The sequence below is a fragment of the Lineus longissimus genome, chromosome 2, assembly GCF_910592395.1.
Source record: "Lineus longissimus chromosome 2, tnLinLong1.2, whole genome shotgun sequence".
Taxonomy (NCBI): domain Eukaryota; kingdom Metazoa; phylum Nemertea; class Pilidiophora; order Heteronemertea; family Lineidae; genus Lineus; species Lineus longissimus.
The window spans coordinates 22,240,749-22,261,244 of record NC_088309.1 but is presented as its reverse complement, the minus strand read 5'-3'; the positions used below and the strand labels follow the sequence as shown (position 1 = coordinate 22,261,244).

The following is a 20,496-nucleotide window of genomic DNA, read 5'->3' as shown; positions in this document are numbered from 1 at the left end:
GTGCTCTGCATGAAAGCTAGAGCAAAGCAAGAAACGCCTTCATCACTGTCTGGTGACATCAGCCACAACATAATATAATCGCTGTCCCTTCTCCGGAAGAGAAAAGACAAAAACAACCAAGTCAATATTTTAAGGAAGTTTAAATATTATATTTATTTACAAGAGCAACTACATATTTACAGGAGTATACATGTATATTAAGATCAAACATGTAACTTTGGTAACTCATAAAGATGCTTACACTTCCATGGAGTATTCAAACTCGAGAGGGTGAGTTACATTACAGTAGGTATATCAAGGTCATACACAAATAATATTTCGTGAATATCACCAAACCAATATGAGCTTCAGAAAGGTGACTGCTATTTTTTTCTCAGTACTGAGGCACACAAACTTTCTAAATACTCCAGCACCAAGAGAAAGTAGAGTTTGACTTCAGAACACAATCAAACCAAAGAGAATTGAGAGTTCTTTGTAGCACTTTACAGTTAAAATTACTACAGGTAACACCTCGAAATATTTTGTCATCCGAAAGAGTTTTACTCATCGATCTACAACTGTTCTTACACAGCATCTGATATCGATGACTAGTGGAATTGGTAGATCAATAAGAGTATGAGGCAAAGTGCCACCACACAGGCAATGATTATTGTATCCCTCCTTTTCCGAAAGTTAATCTTTGTAACAAGGTTATTGATGACTGGAAATCGACCTGATAAATGGTTAAGGAAATACACGAAAGACAGAATATCAGAACTTTGCAATATGCCGTGAACTGACTGTCAAGACATTACATACCGGTAATCATGATAATCAACACCACTTTGAAAATGTTGATGGCTCCTCAAGTTTTTGGTAACATGGTTTGTAGACTATGATAAATATTTACTAAATGATATGGCCCTTCTGTGTCTCTGGATATTTCATTATGCGCTGTTATCAATGGTTATTTAAGGTTAGGACCTTTGCCCAAGTCCTAACAGTGATGTTGTACCACGAACTGATCAAAACACTCGCCCATTATATGAAATTATAAATGTACGGATAAAAAAAGTTTGTTCAAAAAGGATACTGGTGAAATTGCTCATCTTCTGTGAGATGTTATAAAATGTGCCTCTCTGTGACAACAGGTTCTCTTTTGTAGCTAATGCAACGCTGAAAGAAAAGAGATAAGATTAGTCCATTAATCAAAAGCAGAATTCTAAGTCGGTTGGACAAAATATTTCAATACTCATTTTGAATTAATCTGAATACAGCATCCAAATGCCCATACCACACTGGTATACAGATTTATCTATATAGTAACAAGTATATATTAAGAGAGTTAAGTAATGCAAACCTTTTTTCAACTTTGAACACACTAAAGACCAGCAAAGCATTTCCATGATCACAAAAAAGACATTTCTGAATATTCTGAGGACTTACTTTATTTGGTCATCAATAAGTCTATCAGAACTGAAATATGAAATAAAATCGAATAAATTTCAGTACATGTATATACATGTAGTCAAAAACTCAATGAGTGCATAGTTGTGGAACCTCGTTCATTAAACTTTGCAGAAGACTTTGAAAACAAATTGGTGACTTCTGAAATCACTAATTATACCAAATATAATCACATGCTTTTTATTTCACCAAAATGATCAGAGAAACCGTCAACTTAGCCTCTGTTTTTTCATTGATATTATGTGCGAGAGTAGGGCAGGGAAATCTAGTTCTGTACTTACCTCCGTAAATGCTCATGTTCTTTCAGATAAAGTTCTGTCCGTCGATTCAAACCCGATGCATTTTTATAAGCACTGAAACAGAAAGGGAAAACATTGAAAGAAACCCAATTTAGTATTCTTGTCCTGGTTCAGGGTAAATTTATACTGGTGCAGGTGTTGTCCAAAGAATGCTCTCTTTGATTATAACTAATGGGGTGTCTTGATACCAGAAATACACTCTATCAATAGCTGAAAGAACTGAACCAGAATCCATATGACATAGATAGTCGTAGGAACAAAATACACAATCATGTTTACAGTTTCTTTGGTAAAGATACCTAATAAGATATCAGTAGAGAAATCGGGTTCAAATGTCATATCATTAAATGACTTTAAAAATTATGAGCTAAGACATACTCAATATCTCTTCTTACTGATCCGAGAAGATCTTCCCGGTCTCTGAAAGCTGAAATGTTGACTTTGGTTTTCTGGAACTCGTGTGAATAATCTTGTAAGATGTCACGATGCCTTTGCAGTGTGTGTAGTAATGCTGAACTCCCCGCATTCATACTGACATTCTGCGTGAAATCTGCCATCCGATCATTTACCTCTGTGAGCTGCAATTAACAAAAACGTGAGAACGCTATCTGAACCCTCTTCAACTGGTGAGTTTGCTTTTGATCATTCAAAGCTAGCATTTGTAATCTTCCACCAATTATCTCTAGAGCATTCAGTTGCTCGTGTAACATCCTTACATTCCTTGACATGACAAAATCTGATGACAATCAGTTGTCTGTACCCACCCTAGCTAGTAACTGTTCTATCTCCATGGCCATGGTCTCAAACATGTGTTCACTACTTGATTTGTTGAGAAGAGGCGATGTGTCACTGTAACGAGAATAACTGTCATTTTTAAGTTATTTCATCTGCAATTTCAAATACTGAATGAGTATGAGAACAATTAATACGATAATAAGTACATTGCTACTAGATATTCAAATCAAACAATGGCCATCCAAAAATATACCGAGTTGACACCTGATAAAAGGTTCATAAGAGCCCAGTAAGAAAGCAGAGGACAGCATATGGTAAAACTTATTGCAACACAACATAATTATCATCATTATGCCAACAAGTCATATCCATGACCATATCTTAGGATTTTGCGGGGAATTTGCGAGTCCACTACTACAGGTTCCACATTTACCCTGTGTGGGATATTTTACTGCACTCTAGCAGAGACACATGGTACAAAGGACCAAGGGTTTTAGTCTTATCTGACATACTTGCTAAATTTTCATAAGAAAAAACAATCAGAAAAAAACAAATTCTGGGTTCTCACCTGGGATCAAACTTGGGCCCATTAGTTAGCATATCAGTTTCAATAATATATCAATAGGCAGAAGACAAGAGGCACTGGGTAGTATTCAAATACAGCCAACCAAAATTGGATACCAATTGGGCATGCACAGTAAACCAAAGACATGCACAATGAACCACCACCAGAGTAGACCATTAGAACCACCAAGTTGACTTACAATAGAATAAGGTAAAACTAAGAACCTTTTTCGACAGTAGTACTAAGCCTTATTACCCCATCACACATTGCTTGGAAAAAATAAGATTTTATAGAGGTAAACTAGCAGTACCTCGATGTTTTGTCACTTTCCAATTTTGTTTGTTGGACACCACAGTGAAAAAGAAGAAAGCATACAATGAAGCATTTATTGATTTGGTTTGTAATTGGTGGTGGGGGATCCGATTATCGAACATTCTACATTGGGAAGGTGGCCTCACCCAAAATGATCAATTGCGGACTTGCAACATCCAAGTTAACTGTCAAACCTAGGTTACGTCGTACGATTGTACCTAGGATATGATTGTTAACTTTTGACATGTTGGAAGAAAGCTATATAAGGTAGGTATAACTCCCAGGTAAAACTCAAGAGACAAATTCTTGCTTCAAAAAAGGGTTTAAATTCTATTGCAAAGCTTGTAAAAATAATATAAGCACTTTAGGTACATATCCTGCCATACCTTACCACCAACTATTGGTTCCTCACCTGTTTGCAGAGCCACCATAATCTTTGACTGCGCTATAATTGGTTCCTAATTTACTAAATGACACCAACTTCAAATCAATCTCATTCTCAAGTTGCCGTGCTTGCTTCCGCAAGTCTGAAAATGAAAAAGTATCATGGAGTGTTTTGGGAATGTCACGATCAGCAACGTCATGATGTAATGGTCATATGCCCATTTGACGACGTTACATTCTATATTGCCATTGGTATGGTGTGTAATCATTGCTAATGCTAATCACTTGCTACAATCTTGGGCCGGCGGGGGGGGGGTAGCTGTGGTCGCAATTTCTGTGTCTGTTGCCAGTGAGTGTTGGTCTCGACGTCAAGTTCACATAAAACGCCTAGTATAGTTGAACGAGACGCTTCATGTCAACATTCCACCTGAAAAAATGTCGCAAATAAGCACGGCCACGGTGCAATGTTGTTAAAGAATTTGTGACAAATGCTCGCAGCGCCACCTTTTTTTGCGGATTTATAATCATAAGCTTGGTGTTAGCTGTCATAAGTTAGGGTCTTGGAACTCTAGTAGCACATCATTTCGTAAAGGTTACTGAATTTTCACAATGAGCAAGGTGTACACGTGCGGAAAAGTGGAATAAGGGATAGAAATTTCTTATGATGACCAGAAAACTGCGTCTGCAACGTGTCGCACCTTCCCATTGATTTCCGTAGTCCGCCATGTTTACAATCAGTCTGCATGGCCCGGAATTCCTTATTTTAGCCAAACCTATCAAACTCAACGCTGGGTGGTTATAAAATGCAGCTTATGTGCTGGCACGTAATGGGTCAAATTACTCTAAAATTTAATTCTGGCAATTCTATATGCTAGAGACAGAACTCATAGCATCATATTCATATAATGATACTAGATGAATGTAACTAAAGGATTGATCTTGTCTAGTAAAGTTAGAAAACAATGTTTTTAAAGCCTTAGCAAAAACGGATACGGAAACACGCAATTAACTGGGAAGGTGTAAACTGTTCATATAACTGCTAATGAAAACGTTGATGGGGTTCTCTAAATTTGGTGGCTTGACATTTGTTTGCTTTTTAATGTTTTCCAATCAAATTGCGCTATGTTATACTTAAGATTCATCTACTGAGGTGGTAAAAAGGAAAATAGAAAATATTTTATATGAATGGGTGATTTTGATCAAACAGTGGAGGCCATTTTTTTAGGTTTTCGAGACGCGCCAATCGGCTTTTAGATTCTGTGGATGGGTCCTAGAACTTACAGATTATCAGTGTATTTGTTCAAAATTTGATATTTCTGACAAGTCCAAGTCATGTTTTTTCACAAAATAACTTTTTATTTGAATGACAATGAAGGTATCATCGAGTTTTAGGCCAAAATATTTGGGCCTCTCTCACACCCACTTTGTTGGTCCAAGATGGCGGATCTTCTGTCAAAGTGAGATCAGAGTACACATCAAAATGCATTTTACTAGGAAAATGTGAAATGACAGTCATTAAATTCCACTTAAAACGAAACTTTTATTCATATTCATTCTGACAGCGATTCATTTGACATGTGTGCTTCCTTAGATTTTTCATAATCTGGGTCATAATAGTACCTCTTTTTGCACTGAAGACCTAACTGTAAATCTGTCAGGAGCTGAACTCCTTTTGTAGATGATTGTCGCATTCAGAATATTTCATCATCAGAGCTGATAGGTAAGCCCTCCACTCCTGGAAAGTCAGCACTCAAGAAAGTTCAAACACCCAAGTCCAAGAAAAGAAGAAGATGAGGAAACCCGAGGTAAAGATTGTGTGCTCAAGAAATATTCTGAAATCGACACACTACTAGGAAAAGATGGTGAAGACAAAATTGACACAGGAACACTGGAAGCACATCAGAAGATGAAATCGACACACTACTAGGAACAAATCGGGAAGACGAACTAGACACACGAACACTCGAAACACAAGCAGGAGTAAAGCTGACGAAACGTCAAAACTGACAAAAGGACTGGCCTCTGGAGCCCTGACGAAGCATCCTGAGAGACAGGTTTTTGATACTCACTCCTACCTCGTATACAAAAACGAGAGGCGGAGTATATTGAAAACCACTGGTTATGTCAGGATGTGACAAGGGGCTAGGTTTTTTATTTCAAAAAGTATGACAATAATGACTGGTGTTGTCCCTGGCCTGACCAGTATGGCTCCTGACAGATTTACAGTAGGCCTTCAGTTGTTGAGTGCAAAAAGAGGTACAATTATGACCCAGATTATGAAAAATCTAAGGAAGCACACATGTCAAATGAATCGCTGTCAGAATGAATATGAATAAAAGTTTCGTTTTAAGTGGAATTTAATGACTGTCATTTCACATTTTCCTAGTAAAATGCATTTTGATGTGTACTCTGATCTCACTTTGACAGAAGATCCGCCATCTTGGATCAACAAAATGGTTGTGAGAGGGTCCCAACTATTTTGGCCTAAAACTCGATGATACCTTCATTGTCATTCAAATAAAAAGTTATTTGGAGAAAAACATGACTTGGAATTGTCAGAAATATCAAATTTTGAACAAATACACTGATAATCTGTAAGTTCTAGGACCCATCCACAGAATCTAAAAGCCGATCGGCGCGTCTCGAAAACCTAAAGAAAATGGCCTCCACTCTTTGATCAAAATCACCCATTCATATAAAATATTTTCTATTTTCCTTTTTACCTCCTCAATAGATGAATCTTAAGTATAACATAGCACAATTTGATTGAAAAACATTAAAAAACAAACAAATGTCAAGCCACCAAATTTTGAGGACCCCATCAACATTTTCATTAGCAGTTTTATCAACAGTTTACACCTTTCCCAATTAACTCGGTCGAACAAAAGAACATCGGGCACCTGTTCGACCAATCAGCATCGTCCAAGTTTTAGCTTGCGGCAGAGTTACTTTTGTACACGCAGGCAAGTTGATGCGTGTTGTCTCGTTCTTTAGTCTGTCTCCGCGACAAAAGCTCATCATGAAGGTTGTTTTAGCCTCCGTTTTCCTCATTGTGGTCATTGTGGCCCTTTTGCCACGGTCTGACGCTACAAACCACAAAGCAAACGGACCAAAAGTGACAGATAAGGTGTGAAATTCTTTTGATTTATTTTATTTTTCCTTTGACTGTAGGCTGCGCAGAGAGCAGGTGTAACGTAACCGGTGTCCCCTTGAAAATTTGTCCTACTCTCTTTTTCGATGGTCATGATGGTGGTCCGGGTCAGTGTTGGTACGGCTCGTAACAGTAATGTAAAATGCATGGTGACGTGACGATGGCCAACACTACGTTATGTAAACGTTGTTCCCAATCAAGTGCATGAATCTATAGTGCCCTTGGGCTTACGGTAATTGAGAGGTTGACTTTATAAATATAATAGAGAGGTGTCCGCTAAGGGAGGTTCGACTGTATAATGTGTATAATGTAGTCGAATGAACCATAGACGTATATTGGCTGAGACAATCGGATTCTTTGAAGTATTTTTTTCTTTTATCGTCTTAAGTTTTAAGACTATGTATAATGTGTATTTTTGTAGTTTTGAAATTATTTTAAAATCACTTGCAGGTTTTCTTTGACATAACCATAGGAGGAGAAGATGTTGGAAGAATTGTCATCGGTCTCTTCGGAAAAACTGTACCAAAAACTGTTGAAAATTTTAAGACAATTGCTGAAGGCACAGAGGTATGTTGAGAAGATTGTTCCTTAAATGGTAGACTTCGTTTGTCCGTCCTTGGATTGAAGTCAATTGAGATTATTGGCATAGAATATTATAGAAGCTTGGGAATAACCAAGAGGTTGTCAGATGGAGTCGGAGAAGGTCCATCCAAGTTGACTGTAGCTTGATATCTAGACCTCACTATCATACTACTATTCTGCTATTACTAGCAGGGAAAATCATCCCCCACGTGATGATTAAAGCTGGATAAAAACTCCCAGTTGCTAAGCCGTCTTTCCATACTTTTTCAAATTGATTGCAGGTGGTAGATGGTCTTCGTTTGAGCTATGAGGGTAGTCCCTTCCATCGGATCATTGAGGGCTTCATGATCCAAGGAGGGGACTTCGTTCTAGGGAATGGTTTTGGAGGTTTGAACAAAAAAACATTGTGATATGGTGGATTATTCAAACTACTTCCCTTTAGATTCTATAGATGCAAAATAAAAAATCTATTCTTCCATACCGCCGTTAGTTCTGAATTTATCTCTGATAGTGCTAATGGCTACAGCACCTCTTTTTGAGGACTGTTTTGACTTTCCACCAAAAAACTATCCTCGCTAAATCCTTAGTCTCACCATCGATGTGTGATATAACACTGTTACTCATTCCCTTATTCCCAGGAGGCTAATGGTGTGAAGTTGACCTACCAGGGATCTGGCTTCCATCGTGTGATCAAGGACTTCATGATCCAGGGCGGTGACTTTACCAACCATGATGGCACTGGAGGTATGTTGCTGGTTGACATAAACACCTGCACTTGATCAAATACATCAGCACTGCACCTCAAGAACCCTAAGAACTTCTGTCTACTATCTATACCACTAACACATTGACATGTACTTGTTCTATCAGTATCAAAATACCAATACAAATGTGACATTGGTCGGTGCACGCGACGGTAGTTTTAAATACAATGCTTAACCGATGTGTGACGTTATGTCAATGCTGCATAAGATGCTGCAGAAAGCACGAGACACCTGTAGTGACATCCTGTAGTGAAGTGGTTTTATATAAGAAATTTATCATTTTCTACGCTCGCTTATGAGTTAACTCGAAAATTTGTTTTGCCGTAACATTTTGATTATGTTTAGTAATAGTACATGTATCTACAATCATATCATGCTGATGGCCTCAATGCTTACTTTGTTTCTTACAGGGCGTGGAGTGAAGACCATGAAATTCCCTGATGAGAACTTCAAACTGAAACATTATGGCCCTGGTTGGTTGTCAATGGCAAATGCTGGACCAAATACCAATGGATCGCAATTTTTCATCACTACGGTCAAGACTACATGGTTGGATGGACGCCATGTTGTATTTGGAGCTGTTCTCGAAGGCATGGTGAGTCACTATATCATTGTGATGGTCATTTTGCTGACCTTGGATTGTATTGGCGAAGTGTGAGCAAGTAGTTGAGATTTGATGTTTTAGAATGGTAACTGCACTAGCGAATGAAATAACAGCAGATGTAAGTGTTTCTTCTAGGATTTGAAAATGGAAGGGGAGCCATTTTTGGCATAAAATTGTACAGGGAAGTTAGATTCATAAAATATCCCCAAATCAACAAAATTTGACTGACTTATATAGGAATCAAATTTTTTTTATAGTTTCTGTTTGTTCTGACAATTGCTTTCTTGATAGCATTTACTATCACAACTATGTTTTACTGATAAAAGACACAATTCAGTACCTTGTTTTGACCTTTAATTTCAGAGCGTAGTTAGAAAAATAGAAAATACTGATGTGTCTAATCGGGATATACCGAGCAAGAAAGTTATCATAAAGAATTGTGGGACGCTTCCTGTTCCCAAACCGTTCAATGTGGAAAAAAAGCCAGTGCCCGATTCTGTCTAGTACTGAACCTCTTAATTTTATGCTTCTTTCGAATCCAGTTTCTTTGATAAAACCTTGAAGGACTTCACATCATTCAGAAAAAAATGAAATTAACTAATGAATACTTTTCCTGTAATTCTTCAATGAATCATTTAGATTTTCTGCAATTACATACAGTGTTTTTGCTTCCTACATGTACTACTAGTATAAGTGTCCACTCTTTGTCCTTCAGGGTTTGGTTTCTTTTTGTACCATAATGTCCTTTTGACCTTGAACCAGTCTGCTTGAATCATACCTTGCCATACATGTATTGATAGGGAAAAAATGCTATTCTCCTGTGTACAAATGACCTGAAAAGACTTGTAGATATATGCGTCTTTGGCACTGGGTCTGACACCAGCAGAATGGTGCTGCGGTTGTGGTGTTTACTTGGTATTTCATTGTCTGTAAATATTATTCTCACCACAAGTAGAAATATTAAACAACACTTAAGTACCTTGAGAAGATCCTTGATATAACTTATTTTCTCAAATACTTAAAGCGACGTTGATTTGCCAGGGTGAATTAATTCTGCTAATACTGAGTAAGTGATACATGTTTGGTTGTCTCATGAAATATCAATCTGTCTGGAATTAACAATTAGTCTTTTTGATCTGTCACGCGATTTCCTCATTCATTATTCAACGAGTTTCATGATAGATCAACATGACCAGCGATGATGTGATGATTACTCGATGATAAGACATTATCCCTTGATGCAACGTATACTCAATGCCTAGTTTCTATTTTCAGGACGTGGTAAGAAAGATTGAGAATACGCCAACAGCAACTGGTGACAAACCTGTCAAGAAGGTTCTCATTAAAAAGAGCGGATCCATTAAAGTTGATGAATCATTTTCAATTGCGCAAGAAGGAAGAAAATAGATGTTAACAATAGATATTTCACAACTCTCAGACCCGTACTCAGTGTATTTGTAAAAGTGAAACCATTCAGAAATTTATTTGAAAAAAATATCCTATGTGCCATCAGAATCATTTTTGCTCAAGTCTTGACATGCATCCAAGACAGAGAAAAAAATGTGTTGACGAATTTGAAAAAGATCTAAACTGGTAAGGTATTTTGACCCCCGTCTGGGATCTAATCTGATTTGAATTTTAAAAAGATCTAAACTGGTAAGGTATTTTGACCCCCGCCTGGGATCTAATCTGATTTGATCAAATGAATTTGTACTCCTACCCTCAACTTTATTAAAATATTGTCAGTATGGTTGTTTGGAATGTAGGTCAGTTTTGTGCTAGAAGTAGAATGAGGCACCTTGTTAACATCGCTGTATTGTGCTTTACCTTTTCTTGCTTTGGTTTGTAGTTTTAACATCCTTGGTTGTGACTCCCATCTGTCTATCACATCACAAAGAGCTTGCGGTGTGTAAATATTTGACTGTAAATGTGCCAAAATTTGCACGGGGTTTCAAGTGGTATCTGTTGGCCGCAGAACTTGAAAAAACGCCAACCAGAAAGAAGAGACTGATTTTCCTCTGTAATGAATAATTAAAATTTTCATTTGTCAGAAATGGTTTTCAGATGATTGCAATGAAATTATTTTTTGATGCTTTGACAACGACGTCAGAATGTGCGAACAATTTTGCATTATTTGTTGCTGTATGAAAAGTGAGATATAAATTTATTGGTTATTACAAGAATTAATAGATTAATAATTCTTGTTGGTTATTGTTGTAGTGTGCTGGTTATTCTCAGCTATTGCTAGCTGTCACTTAATTTATTCATACATACACATACATATGATGAAAACAAAAGGTGCAACAATGTGTTGGCTGTAAGATCACAAATTTGCTCAGAAATTAGTTTCCTTGATAGTTTGTAAAACTTCATGTTGAATAGGCCTCCATCGATACATTCCAATTGTGCTTGAAAGGTCAGCATTTCAAAGAGGGAGGGAAGATATTTTTGAAATAACTTTAAATTTATCGGTAACAAATTAGAAACAAAATTTCATTGCCATTTGGTGCCCATTAGTTGCATCTACCACTAATCTGTAGTTGATGTGCCAACTTTGACAACTACATGTATGACAACATGCCTGTCATGGAATTGACCAAGAACATCAAAAATTCCTTTCCTACATGTACGTTAAACATTTTGCTTGCATTAAATTGACATACTATGAGTCCAGGGTACATCAGTGCAGTACTGTGTGCACGGGATAAGATGAATGTTGGTCAATAGGGACCTTTGTTTCAAATATTTTGCAATGTGGAAATTCCAAGAATTTATAAAAATGTTGTGAAGATTGTGCTATGCATTGAATTACACTTTGTACTTCTGTCATCATTGTTCACTGAATATAATCATAAAGGAATAAAGATTTTGTAGGAACGATTTCTATCCGTTTTAGTTTCTTTTATGTGGATCTGTTATGGATATGGCACATTTGTATGTTGCGTGATTGTAGTCAGCCATTACCTTCAGGTTATGTTCTGTTACACTTGTGGCATCATGATCACCAAGGTTTTAGGCATCATCAACCTGGACAGACTTTGGCCACCATTCCTGTAAGTCACTGTTACAATATTCATTGTCAGAGACTGGATTTCACCCCAAGTTGACAATCAGTTCCCAGCCCTAAGTCTAAGTCGACATTATTTTGTATCAACAATAACAGAGGAGGATGAAACGGACTACTTTCACTTTATGCTTCAGGCTGACAGCTGTCTGAAAGGCAACATTTCGACGCCTAATGTTCTGCAAAAAAACCAATCGCAGTTGAATTGGAATTAGCTGTGTATTGCCTGTACACTTAGCTGTGTTAGAAACCCCACTGTCGCTGGATAAATGTATCGGGGTACTTGGATATGCCTTCCCCAAATTTTGTCAAGTTGAATTGAAGTGGTCCATGTACATGTACATACATGTAGATTACGTATCAAACAAGTCATGGGCTTGTACTCGGGGGAATATCGTGCAGTTCACATTCGAGCATGAGAGGAAATCCATGATGATTTCATCCCTCTGTGAACTGGTGCCTTGTAACTTGCACCTACTGACTGGTCTTTCTCTACATTGAGCTGGTGCCTTTGTTTTCCACACTGAAAAATTCCATCAATCGAGGCATGTCTGTCTTGCCACGGAGTCCCTTGGTCCAAACGGGCCTTGGTGCATAGCCCTATTGACAAAGTAACCAAGGTATTCTGGTCTCATGCTGGTCTTCCCGCGACTGCCTATTAAAAAATTAATCAGAGTGTCGCACTTACTGGCCGATCAGTAGTTGTGACAATCCCATCCTAATGGTTGGGAAATGGATCAGGAAATTTCGTTTTCATTGCCAATGTCGACATTGCGACACCGTCCGTTTGCAAATTCATCAAGAATCCTCAGATCATCAGTCTCGGGAGAATGTTGTGATCTGTCCCAATTCGCAAATCTATCAGGAGTAACCACCAGTCCACTCCTCCGTCAAATCAGTATGCATGTTTCGGCACATCTTGATCGATATAAACTGCTATCAGTATTGCAATTATGCGCAGTGACGATTTGTCAGAATCGCTGGTATGTGCAGTGGTTCCCTGTAGGCCAATCACTCACATCATCATCTCACTCAAATCAACCATAAGGTGAAAAAATTGAAACAAAGAGTATCAGCTGAATCCATTTATTTCTAAATGTCTTTATCACAATTTTCAAGCAGCCCTCAAATGGCACATAAAGATTTGTCAACTTCTTTCTCATCCTCATCAATGTCCGTTTTAAAGGATGATTAGCCAACAAGTTACGGGGATCACAGGTGTATCTCCATGTAGCAGCAAAAATTACTATTCTAAATCGCTTAAACCCACACGTTTCCGCGGTGTTAAACTGTTGATATAGTCCGCCTGTCTCTGCATATTTCCTCTCTGTCTGTATTTAAATCCACCTTTCATCGCCAATTTTCTCACGATAGGTTCAAAAATAAAGTCTTCGAATGTCTGAAATGTAAGGTGTTGCCTCCGCTCTAAGTCTTTCAGTACGATTTGAAATTTATGAGTGACTTCAGATTTGTTTCTTCTTTCCACGGCTTTGGTAATCTTTTCTACCTGAAACCACAAATGAAGGCAATCAGTCAATGAGTCCTAACTTAAGATAGTTCAAGTGAATACTCTAACCCCCAACTTTTGTCCTACATGTAGGCATTTTATACTTGTTGAGGAGTGTTTTATGGTGCGTAAAGCACTTTAAATCAAACAGCCTTGAAAACTAGTTACAATGCACAACATCTTTGCACTTGACAGTCAACATTTCTACTTTCATCGATCGATTCATTGGTAATCAAACAAATAATGCTAATTCACCACTCTCCACAAGTTTATGTCTGATTTAAATAAGTATGTTGATATACTTACTGTTTCAGGGAAGATTTCCTGCCTTATCTTGATATAGTCTGGAATATCCTTATACAATAAACTGGTAATTAACGCTATGGCTTCTTCTACCAAGTCAAGGTCTGCTTTTGCCATCGCCTGAAAAAAAGAATTACTAAAGAAATGGCAGTAAAAAATCCAATGTAGTAGTTTAATGAGTAGTCCAAATATGTGTCTACATGTATATCAACACCATTTGGGGTATCAATCAAGAGACCACTTTATCAACTCCGAGAGGAAATAGGATCTAATTTGGCTGTTGGTCGAGGCCTTACAAAAACAATGAAAAATTCTAACTGCTGACCAAGCATTATCGTGAGACTCTCATCCTTAAATTTATGCTTGCTTTATCTGAACCTACCTTCATGTTAAGACATGCAACAAACTTTTCCTCATTTTGGCTCTCTAGGATTTCAAGGCAGACATCAGGCTTCCCCTAGAAACGAATCAGAAGAATGTATTAAACACATCTTGCTTTTTGAATGCAAATAGATGCAGGTCTCGAACCTCGAACCAGGTCAACTCAAACAAACAACATACCTGTCCTAAAGCAAAGTATGCAGCAAATGCCAATGCTCTGGCTGGAACGACCACACTGGAATGTTCTCCTAACTCTTGTAATAACTCAAGGGCGGTCTTAAATGCTTCTGGTGTATTCTGAAACAGTCAGTAAGGTTAGAAAGTCTTTATACAAAATGAACATTGTTGTGTGATATACATGTATGGACCTTCAGGCTGCAGATTTCCCAGGCAAGACAAATTTGTTGAAATGCATGATTGATAGAAACTGATGCCTTAACATTCCATTTTCTTGTCACTGAGGAGCAGTTCACAAATCCAACACATCCAGTATAAAAAAACTCACCACTTTATACAAAGCTGCTAATGCCAGGGTAGTACAATCATTTGGATATTTATCAGTGCCCAAGTATTTCGCTTTGACGGAGCTGTAGACATCTAGGAGGTCACTATAATGGCCACTGACTAACAACATATCCAATAGCACCAAATGACTTGATCTTTGGTCGAAGAAATTCTCTAAATGCTAAAAATGTAGAGAGAAATGTGATAGACATGGTGTATGCACACTGCAGTCATAAATTTTGTTTTTGTTTTTAAGAAGATCACCTCAAGCATAGCTAATCAAATTAAGTACTGATTTTTTCACAGTAAGAGTTCCTTACCTCATCTTTAAAGCAATCCAGAGCAAGATCCGGTCTCTTTAAATAATAGAACATTCTCATCACGACCGGACCAAAGCTGAATGTACTATAACTGTGGCGTGTCTGTTGAGCATAACTAAAAATAAACATAAAAATATCATAACACCAGAAAGTTCAATCTGTTCACTGGATTTGAATTTACTGCAGATTTTCTGCAGTTTTACCGTTGTCCATAATGGCTTCTGCATGACTGTCATTGTTCACATCCGATCTCACAACTTATGAGAAGACATTTAAGTCACAACCCAGTCTCGCATGAGTTTCAAGTTGAAATACAAGCCACACCGTGCCCTCTTAAATCTGAAAAAAACATTATTTTGATACAGTAAGTAACTTTTTTGTACTATGTCTTACAAAATTATCATTCCACAATCACATGATCTCCTTTACTGAATCTAGCAGACTGCTTATGTTTACAGCTTTCATTTAGCATACCTTTTGATCATTTCTATTGTAGTTTTCAAATCTTCGTCGCTCTCGGCTTGAAAGACCATCGTCTTCAGGTCATCTGTGAACACTATGTTTGTCTTTTCCATAGAACGTTTTAGCATAGAACTAAATTCAGCTGAAATTGGAAAAAAATGTTTCAAACGAGAACACCTTAAAAAACTGATTCCTTTTGCCATCAAAATCTTTGACAAAGTGCCACAGAACATGAAACGTTTGATTAAGGTTATTGCATTTGTTTTTCTTCCCAAACACCTTTAAAAATTGGGGAATTAAAATACCAAACAAACAATATAACTTGCTCCTCCAACCTCCCACCGGAAACTTCCAATCAACCTCCCCAACTCTGTCAAAACGAGAACAGGGGTGTGGTTGTGACATTGTCTTCATGTCAGCTCCAGATTCAAATTTGTTGGACCTGGCCTATTCCCCTGCCATCCTATTGTCCTTCCTACGTCACATATTCCCAAAGCTAGGAGGAGTACATCAACAAGCTCACCTTTTGAGCTGCCGGTTTTTTCCAGGGTTACCACCCTCTGCCGCCTGTAACTCTCAAGCCCTAAAAATTCATCACTAAAGAGGAATCTTCTTCCTAGAAAACCATAATAAAGATAATTAAAAGGGTTCCTTGGACTTGGTATAAGAATAAATCATTGCATCAACAAATGATCAAGTCACATCGAACAAAACATCACAACATGAAATAGGATGTGACTTGGAAAACTTTCTATATATAACCACTCTAAAATCCATGTTATTCTGATTGAATGCCCTCACGAAATATTTGGTTTGCAGACTTCATGCAGCCAACTTGTGAGCACTGTACAGTGTAGTCTCCAATCACATCCAGTCACAACCAAAGCAGAAACCGTCTTCACTTTACAGTGCTGCCACCTACTGACTTTAAAGTAAACTACTAGATGAGAGATTCATCACTATAAACGTGAATTTTCTACCCGATTGAACGTGGTAATGTTGAATATAAGATAACTTATGGATTCATTAGTACGATAACTAACCGACAGTAGCAGAAATTGGAGAATATGTCCATAAGAATTCTGTGAATGAACCAATGTTTTTTTTGAAAATGCAAGATCTTCGAAACACGTGCGCCATGATGGATTTTCCCCAAAAACTGCGGTCACATGATCAAAACATGTCTGCGCCCATAAACAGTAAAAAAGGGAGAAAAAATATTGTTTTTGGTCTTCTAGATAAGGTAAGATTCATATCAGTGCAGGTATCTTACATTGTGGACCACAATCTTACATTGTGGTCACTGGTACTCTAGAGAGTGAGTAATTATCAGTGATCAAAGACAGTTGCTTTGACATTTTGGAAGTCTTAGTCGAACAGAAATTTATCTGAATTTTGACAACAGTAAGAGAAATTGAGAATAAGTCCTGATTTTGATTTTGAAAATTCACCACCAATCAGTCCCGTAGTCAGTACGGTAACGAACTATATGCCTCAGGTACATTGTCAGTAAGAGGATGTTGTAAAGGGCCACAGCAAAACTCGGGAACAACAAGCCAGCAGCAAACAAAAAGTCTGCAGGGTTTCAAACCAATACCATGTTTTCGTTAATACTCTTATCGCTCACTTTCTTTTCCAGTCTACACCAACCATGCAGTAAATAACTGATCAAGCCAATTTGTGAAATCATTAGAACTCCAAAATGCATCCAGAGGTATAAGAACATTTGTTTCAATGCCATATAGTGGACTTCAAACTGAAATGCAGTCATGTAATCATGGTACTTCATCTCATAAATCATGTCAATAATTGTCAATGCCAGGCTCATCCTGAATAAAGAGGTTTTACTCTATGATTTTGTTCCTGTTTAGTTGCTTTTGTATCCGATCCTTCATGATTTACATAGATTTCCAAATCAGTATACTATATACTGATGCATCCTACCTTTGTTTATTTCTCGTGATCATGATAATTTCATTTTACCAATGGGATTGATCTTTGTTTTGATTTCAGGCTGAAGAACTTAAGAAGAAGGGAAATGACTGTGTCAAGGAACAGAAGTTTGCTGAGGCTGTTTTGCACTACAGTCATGCCCTCAAGATGGACCCTAACAATCACCTTTTGTACAGTAATCGCTCATTGGCTTTCTTAAAGATGGAGCAGCACTATCATGCTCTAGAAGATGCAAAGACTGTCATCAAAATGCAGCCAAAATGGCCAAAGGTAACCATCCTGACCACAAAGCTCTGGGCCTTCATGGTGAAACTCTCCAGGAAAGCTGACTTCTAATATAGCACTCTGTCTAGCCTGCATCTAAAAACAGGATTTAATTAAACATATTCACACGCACACCATTTCCTTTAAATACAAATGAAGACATTTTTGCCTTCCTTTAGGGTTACTTCAGAAAAGGAGAAGTTGAGGCAGCTGCTGAACATTATTGGCACGCTCTGATGTCGTATGAAACTGGACTTCTATATGACCCTGAAGACGAGGGGTTACAGAAAGCAAAACACAAAGCAGCAGTGGAACTCACAAAATTGCGGAAAGGCAAGTAGCTATTTTGAATATCTGCATCTCGTATCCTCTGCAGTATCAATAACCCTTCTGTAAGAATTGGTTATTGGTTGGTGCATGGTTGTGGGATAATTCAAGAGTTTTCAAGATGTGAATTAAGGGCTAGAATATTAAAAGGATAAAATTCGAACTAGACTTGATTGCTTTGGAAAAAGTCGCATCCAGGTGTCTGAAATTTGGTAAACTGAAATTCTGAGACTACTTGTTAGTTATCATTCTCTTATCATATTACAGCTGAGAAATATTTACCCAGAAAAGGAATCGGAACCGGATTTCTTATTGGATCATGTATTGTTCTCGCGGATCATCTACTCACTAAGCAACCTTCAATTCAGGTAAGAGATATGGTGGGTCTTGTTTGGGCTAAACTGAGCCCGCCATTTACCCTTTTCCAAAAGCTGAATTTGACCTGAAATAACCCCACTCTAGAGGCATCTGTTTGGCTGATTGAAATGAGGACACCGGGATGTAAGATTAAGTATAGTATTTGTGTGTATTTTCTGTGTCGATATATGATTTGAACCATGTCTTGTTGTACATATGATGTACCATATATTCTTGAAAACCATAGGACTATTCTGTTCTATTTCAGTACATTGTCCTAAAAGTTCTGCTGGTGCTGGTATTTTCTGGGATAGGCTATGGTGTCACATGTGGTTATAAGTAAGTATTATTTACAGTTGTCTTGAAATCGAGCATAATGTATTAGCATAAAGATTCCTTCTGTTTTTCAATTAATTTTTGTGATTTAAACAAGCCAAAAGACAATCAAGGATCTTTGTATTAACCATTAAGTTACAGAACATAGTGGCATCCTTGCTGTGAAAGTAACCAATTTCTTGCCATCACCAATTTTAGATTTCCGAAACTGTTCAGACAAGCTGAAAACTGTGCCCTGTCTCATCTTCTTCTTCTTTGTCCAATTTTCAGGTCAATGATGGATTCTCAGAAGAAATCTCTTTTAGAGCCGCCCCATGACTTGTTAAAAGGTAAACAAATCTAAAAGGCCCACAAACCAATAATAAAGATTACTGTGTCATATTAGAACATGGTTTAAAACTGTTTTGGGAAACATGAAACCTTATTGTTTTATGGTTATACTTATAGTGATGGAAAAGGTCCATGTACACGTTCATTGTATGGACCAAGATGCCATTTCTGATGATGGTGATGGAAACTACAACCTTAATTCATTAAGTAAATGTAAAACTAGTCACTATGCAGTTGTTACATGATGTCAATAGTTTTGTCTTATTCGTTTTAAAGGCTGAAGTATTAATGGTCCTTTTTCAGACTTTGACAAGGGTCCTAAAGATGGGAAAGAATGTAATGAGCCTGGCAATGTCCCTCCCAGTAACAAGGAGGAAAGACACCGTCGGAGAAGTGGCCAGGCAGCCGCAAGGCAACGGTTTAAGAAAGGAAAAAGCTGATCATAAAGGAATTGAAACCTTGTTCCTATACGTGTACTTATTGCCATGTTAGCTATGGCTCATTTATTAGAGAACAGCTCAACTCATCATTTCATCCGTTGTCCTTCTCCTTGGAAGGAATTGGACTTTTTAATTTTTTAGAAATTATCGTGCATCGCCAAAATAAAGAGGTGCATAATTTGTCAATTAAGTATCTACGACATTACATCGAATATCTGTTTGTTCACAAAGTGAAATTTACAGGGGAGAGGATTTTTTCATGACGCTACCTACTGATGCAGAATGTTGTTTATGCACAATTCTGTAACATATTGTAAATTGAAAGGTTTGAAAAACTACATTGTACTTTGTGTAAACTAGCCTGCTAGAACATCCTCTCCAAAATTCGCAGGTAGGATGAATGAATTTTTAATGATTGTCTACCAGCAGTATGCAAGAGGAATTTAGTGGCGCTTACTTTATCGATTGGTTTACAAACAATGAACAAATGAAACCGACATGTCACATATCGCAAACCATGTTTATTTATTGTATTCATATTACTTGATACAAGTAATGATACATGTAGATATGAAATAATAACATTTGTATTGTTAACTTCATTGTCAGCATTTATTCTTTGTGGATATTCTGTGAGATGGTCAATTGGTCATCCATAATGAATTGAAGTTGCCAGATGATGAATGTCTCGCTCAGGATAAGAGTCTCAGGATAAGAGTTGTATTAAAGCGGCTGAATTGTCTTGTCCTGGGGGACGCAGTTTCCAAAGATGAATTGTCTCGTTCAAGCTTAAGGTGACAAGGCGTCTGAGGATAAATTTTCACATCCCAGGCTACCAGTCAGTTTTGGAAGATATCAATGTTCATGCTAAGACTAGGACAGAACTCTTTTGGGGATGTCTTTACTCATCCAAGGTGACGAGGTCTGAGGACGAGTCCCGCAAGATTGAATTGTCTCATCTTCTTGCATTCTTTCAGAAGAGAGTGAAGGGGAGGGGGAGACCTAAGGAGACACTAGAATATCTTTCTTTTAGGTTCCCTTTTAGTGTCCCAACAAACAAAACTTTGCTAACATTTTGAGGGATTGTTTTTCTGGGGCTCCTCTGG

The 20,496-nt window shown here is 37.6% G+C and overlaps 4 protein-coding genes across 11 annotated transcripts; 2 read left to right on the top strand and 2 right to left on the bottom strand.

The window, feature by feature from the left end:
• Nucleotides 1-143: 143 nt before the first annotated feature.
• LOC135483784 (Golgi SNAP receptor complex member 1-like) lies at nt 144-4,477 on the bottom strand. 7 transcript variants are annotated; one of them, XM_064764818.1, is made up of 9 exons: nt 4,440-4,477; nt 3,771-3,884; nt 3,356-3,398; nt 2,510-2,609; nt 2,124-2,323; nt 1,728-1,799; nt 1,426-1,455; nt 1,073-1,155; nt 144-712 (listed from the first exon to the last, which is right to left on the bottom strand). In XM_064764818.1, the coding sequence occupies exons 1-9, from the start codon at nt 4,465-4,467 to the stop codon at nt 588-590; spliced, it is 795 nt and encodes a 264-aa protein (XP_064620888.1). In that variant the 5' UTR covers nt 4,468-4,477; the 3' UTR covers nt 144-587. The 7 variants fall into 7 exon arrangements, with proteins under 7 accessions (XP_064620888.1, XP_064620887.1, XP_064620889.1 ...); XM_064764817.1 differs by having other exon boundaries at nt 4,411-4,473; XM_064764819.1 differs by having other exon boundaries at nt 2,510-2,594; nt 4,411-4,473.
• A 2,193-nt stretch (nt 4,478-6,670) lies between these two features.
• Nucleotides 6,671-11,726, top strand: LOC135482965 (peptidyl-prolyl cis-trans isomerase B-like). 2 transcript variants are annotated; one of them, XM_064763447.1, is made up of 6 exons: nt 6,671-6,868; nt 7,343-7,459; nt 8,113-8,218; nt 8,649-8,833; nt 9,206-9,345; nt 10,118-10,258. In XM_064763447.1, coding segments are annotated over exons 1-6 (705 nt in total). In that variant the 5' UTR covers nt 6,671-6,712; the 3' UTR covers nt 10,119-10,258. The 2 variants fall into 2 exon arrangements, with proteins under 2 accessions (XP_064619517.1, XP_064619518.1); XM_064763448.1 differs by lacking the exon at nt 9,206-9,345 and having other exon boundaries at nt 6,673-6,868; nt 10,118-11,726.
• A 1,252-nt stretch (nt 11,727-12,978) lies between these two features.
• On the bottom strand, nt 12,979-16,554 carry LOC135482963 (pentatricopeptide repeat-containing protein 2, mitochondrial-like). Its single transcript, XM_064763445.1, has 9 exons — nt 16,427-16,554; nt 15,907-15,999; nt 15,396-15,525; nt 14,922-15,036; nt 14,603-14,782; nt 14,278-14,394; nt 14,099-14,173; nt 13,720-13,836; nt 12,979-13,413 (listed from the first exon to the last, which is right to left on the bottom strand). The coding sequence occupies exons 1-9, from the start codon at nt 16,521-16,523 to the stop codon at nt 13,153-13,155; spliced, it is 1,185 nt and encodes a 394-aa protein (XP_064619515.1). The 5' UTR covers nt 16,524-16,554; the 3' UTR covers nt 12,979-13,152.
• On the top strand, nt 16,535-20,254 carry LOC135482964 (protein STIP1 homolog). The gene is made up of 8 exons (XM_064763446.1): nt 16,535-16,626; nt 17,023-17,097; nt 17,397-17,606; nt 17,780-17,933; nt 18,195-18,295; nt 18,553-18,623; nt 18,891-18,949; nt 19,254-20,254. Exons 2-8 carry the CDS (start codon nt 17,086-17,088, stop codon nt 19,388-19,390), a joined length of 744 nt encoding a protein of 247 aa, XP_064619516.1. The 5' UTR covers nt 16,535-16,626; nt 17,023-17,085; the 3' UTR covers nt 19,391-20,254.
• The last annotated feature ends 242 nt before the right edge of the window (nt 20,255-20,496 follow it).

Coding starts and splice junctions, on each gene's coding strand:
- LOC135483784 (XM_064764817.1), bottom strand. CDS start 4,447: ATGGGAAGGTGCGACACGTTGCAGACGCAGTTTTCTG. Junction 3,399..3,770: donor TTATGGTGGCTCTGCAAACA/GGTGAGGAACCA, acceptor TTCTTTTTCACT/GTGGTGTCCAACAAACAAAA. Junction 1,156..1,425: donor CTTATTGATGACCAAATAAA/GTAAGTCCTCAG, acceptor CTTTTCTTTCAG/CGTTGCATTAGCTACAAAAG.
- LOC135482964 (XM_064763446.1), top strand. Junction 17,934..18,194: donor ACTCACAAAATTGCGGAAAG/GCAAGTAGCTAT, acceptor ATCATATTACAG/CTGAGAAATATTTACCCAGA. Junction 18,624..18,890: donor GGTGTCACATGTGGTTATAA/GTAAGTATTATT, acceptor TCCAATTTTCAG/GTCAATGATGGATTCTCAGA.
- LOC135482963 (XM_064763445.1), bottom strand. CDS start 16,523: ATGGCGCACGTGTTTCGAAGATCTTGCATTTTCAAAAAAAACATTGGT. Junction 14,395..14,602: donor TAGCAGCTTTGTATAAAGTG/GTGAGTTTTTTT, acceptor TGACTGTTTCAG/AATACACCAGAAGCATTTAA. Junction 13,414..13,719: donor AGGAAATCTTCCCTGAAACA/GTAAGTATATCA, acceptor TTGTGGTTTCAG/GTAGAAAAGATTACCAAAGC.
- LOC135482965 (XM_064763447.1), top strand. CDS start 6,713: ATGCGTGTTGTCTCGTTCTTTAGTCTGTCTCCGCGACAAAAGCTCATC. Junction 7,460..8,112: donor CAATTGCTGAAGGCACAGAG/GTATGTTGAGAA, acceptor CCTTATTCCCAG/GAGGCTAATGGTGTGAAGTT. Junction 8,219..8,648: donor CAACCATGATGGCACTGGAG/GTATGTTGCTGG, acceptor TGTTTCTTACAG/GGCGTGGAGTGAAGACCATG.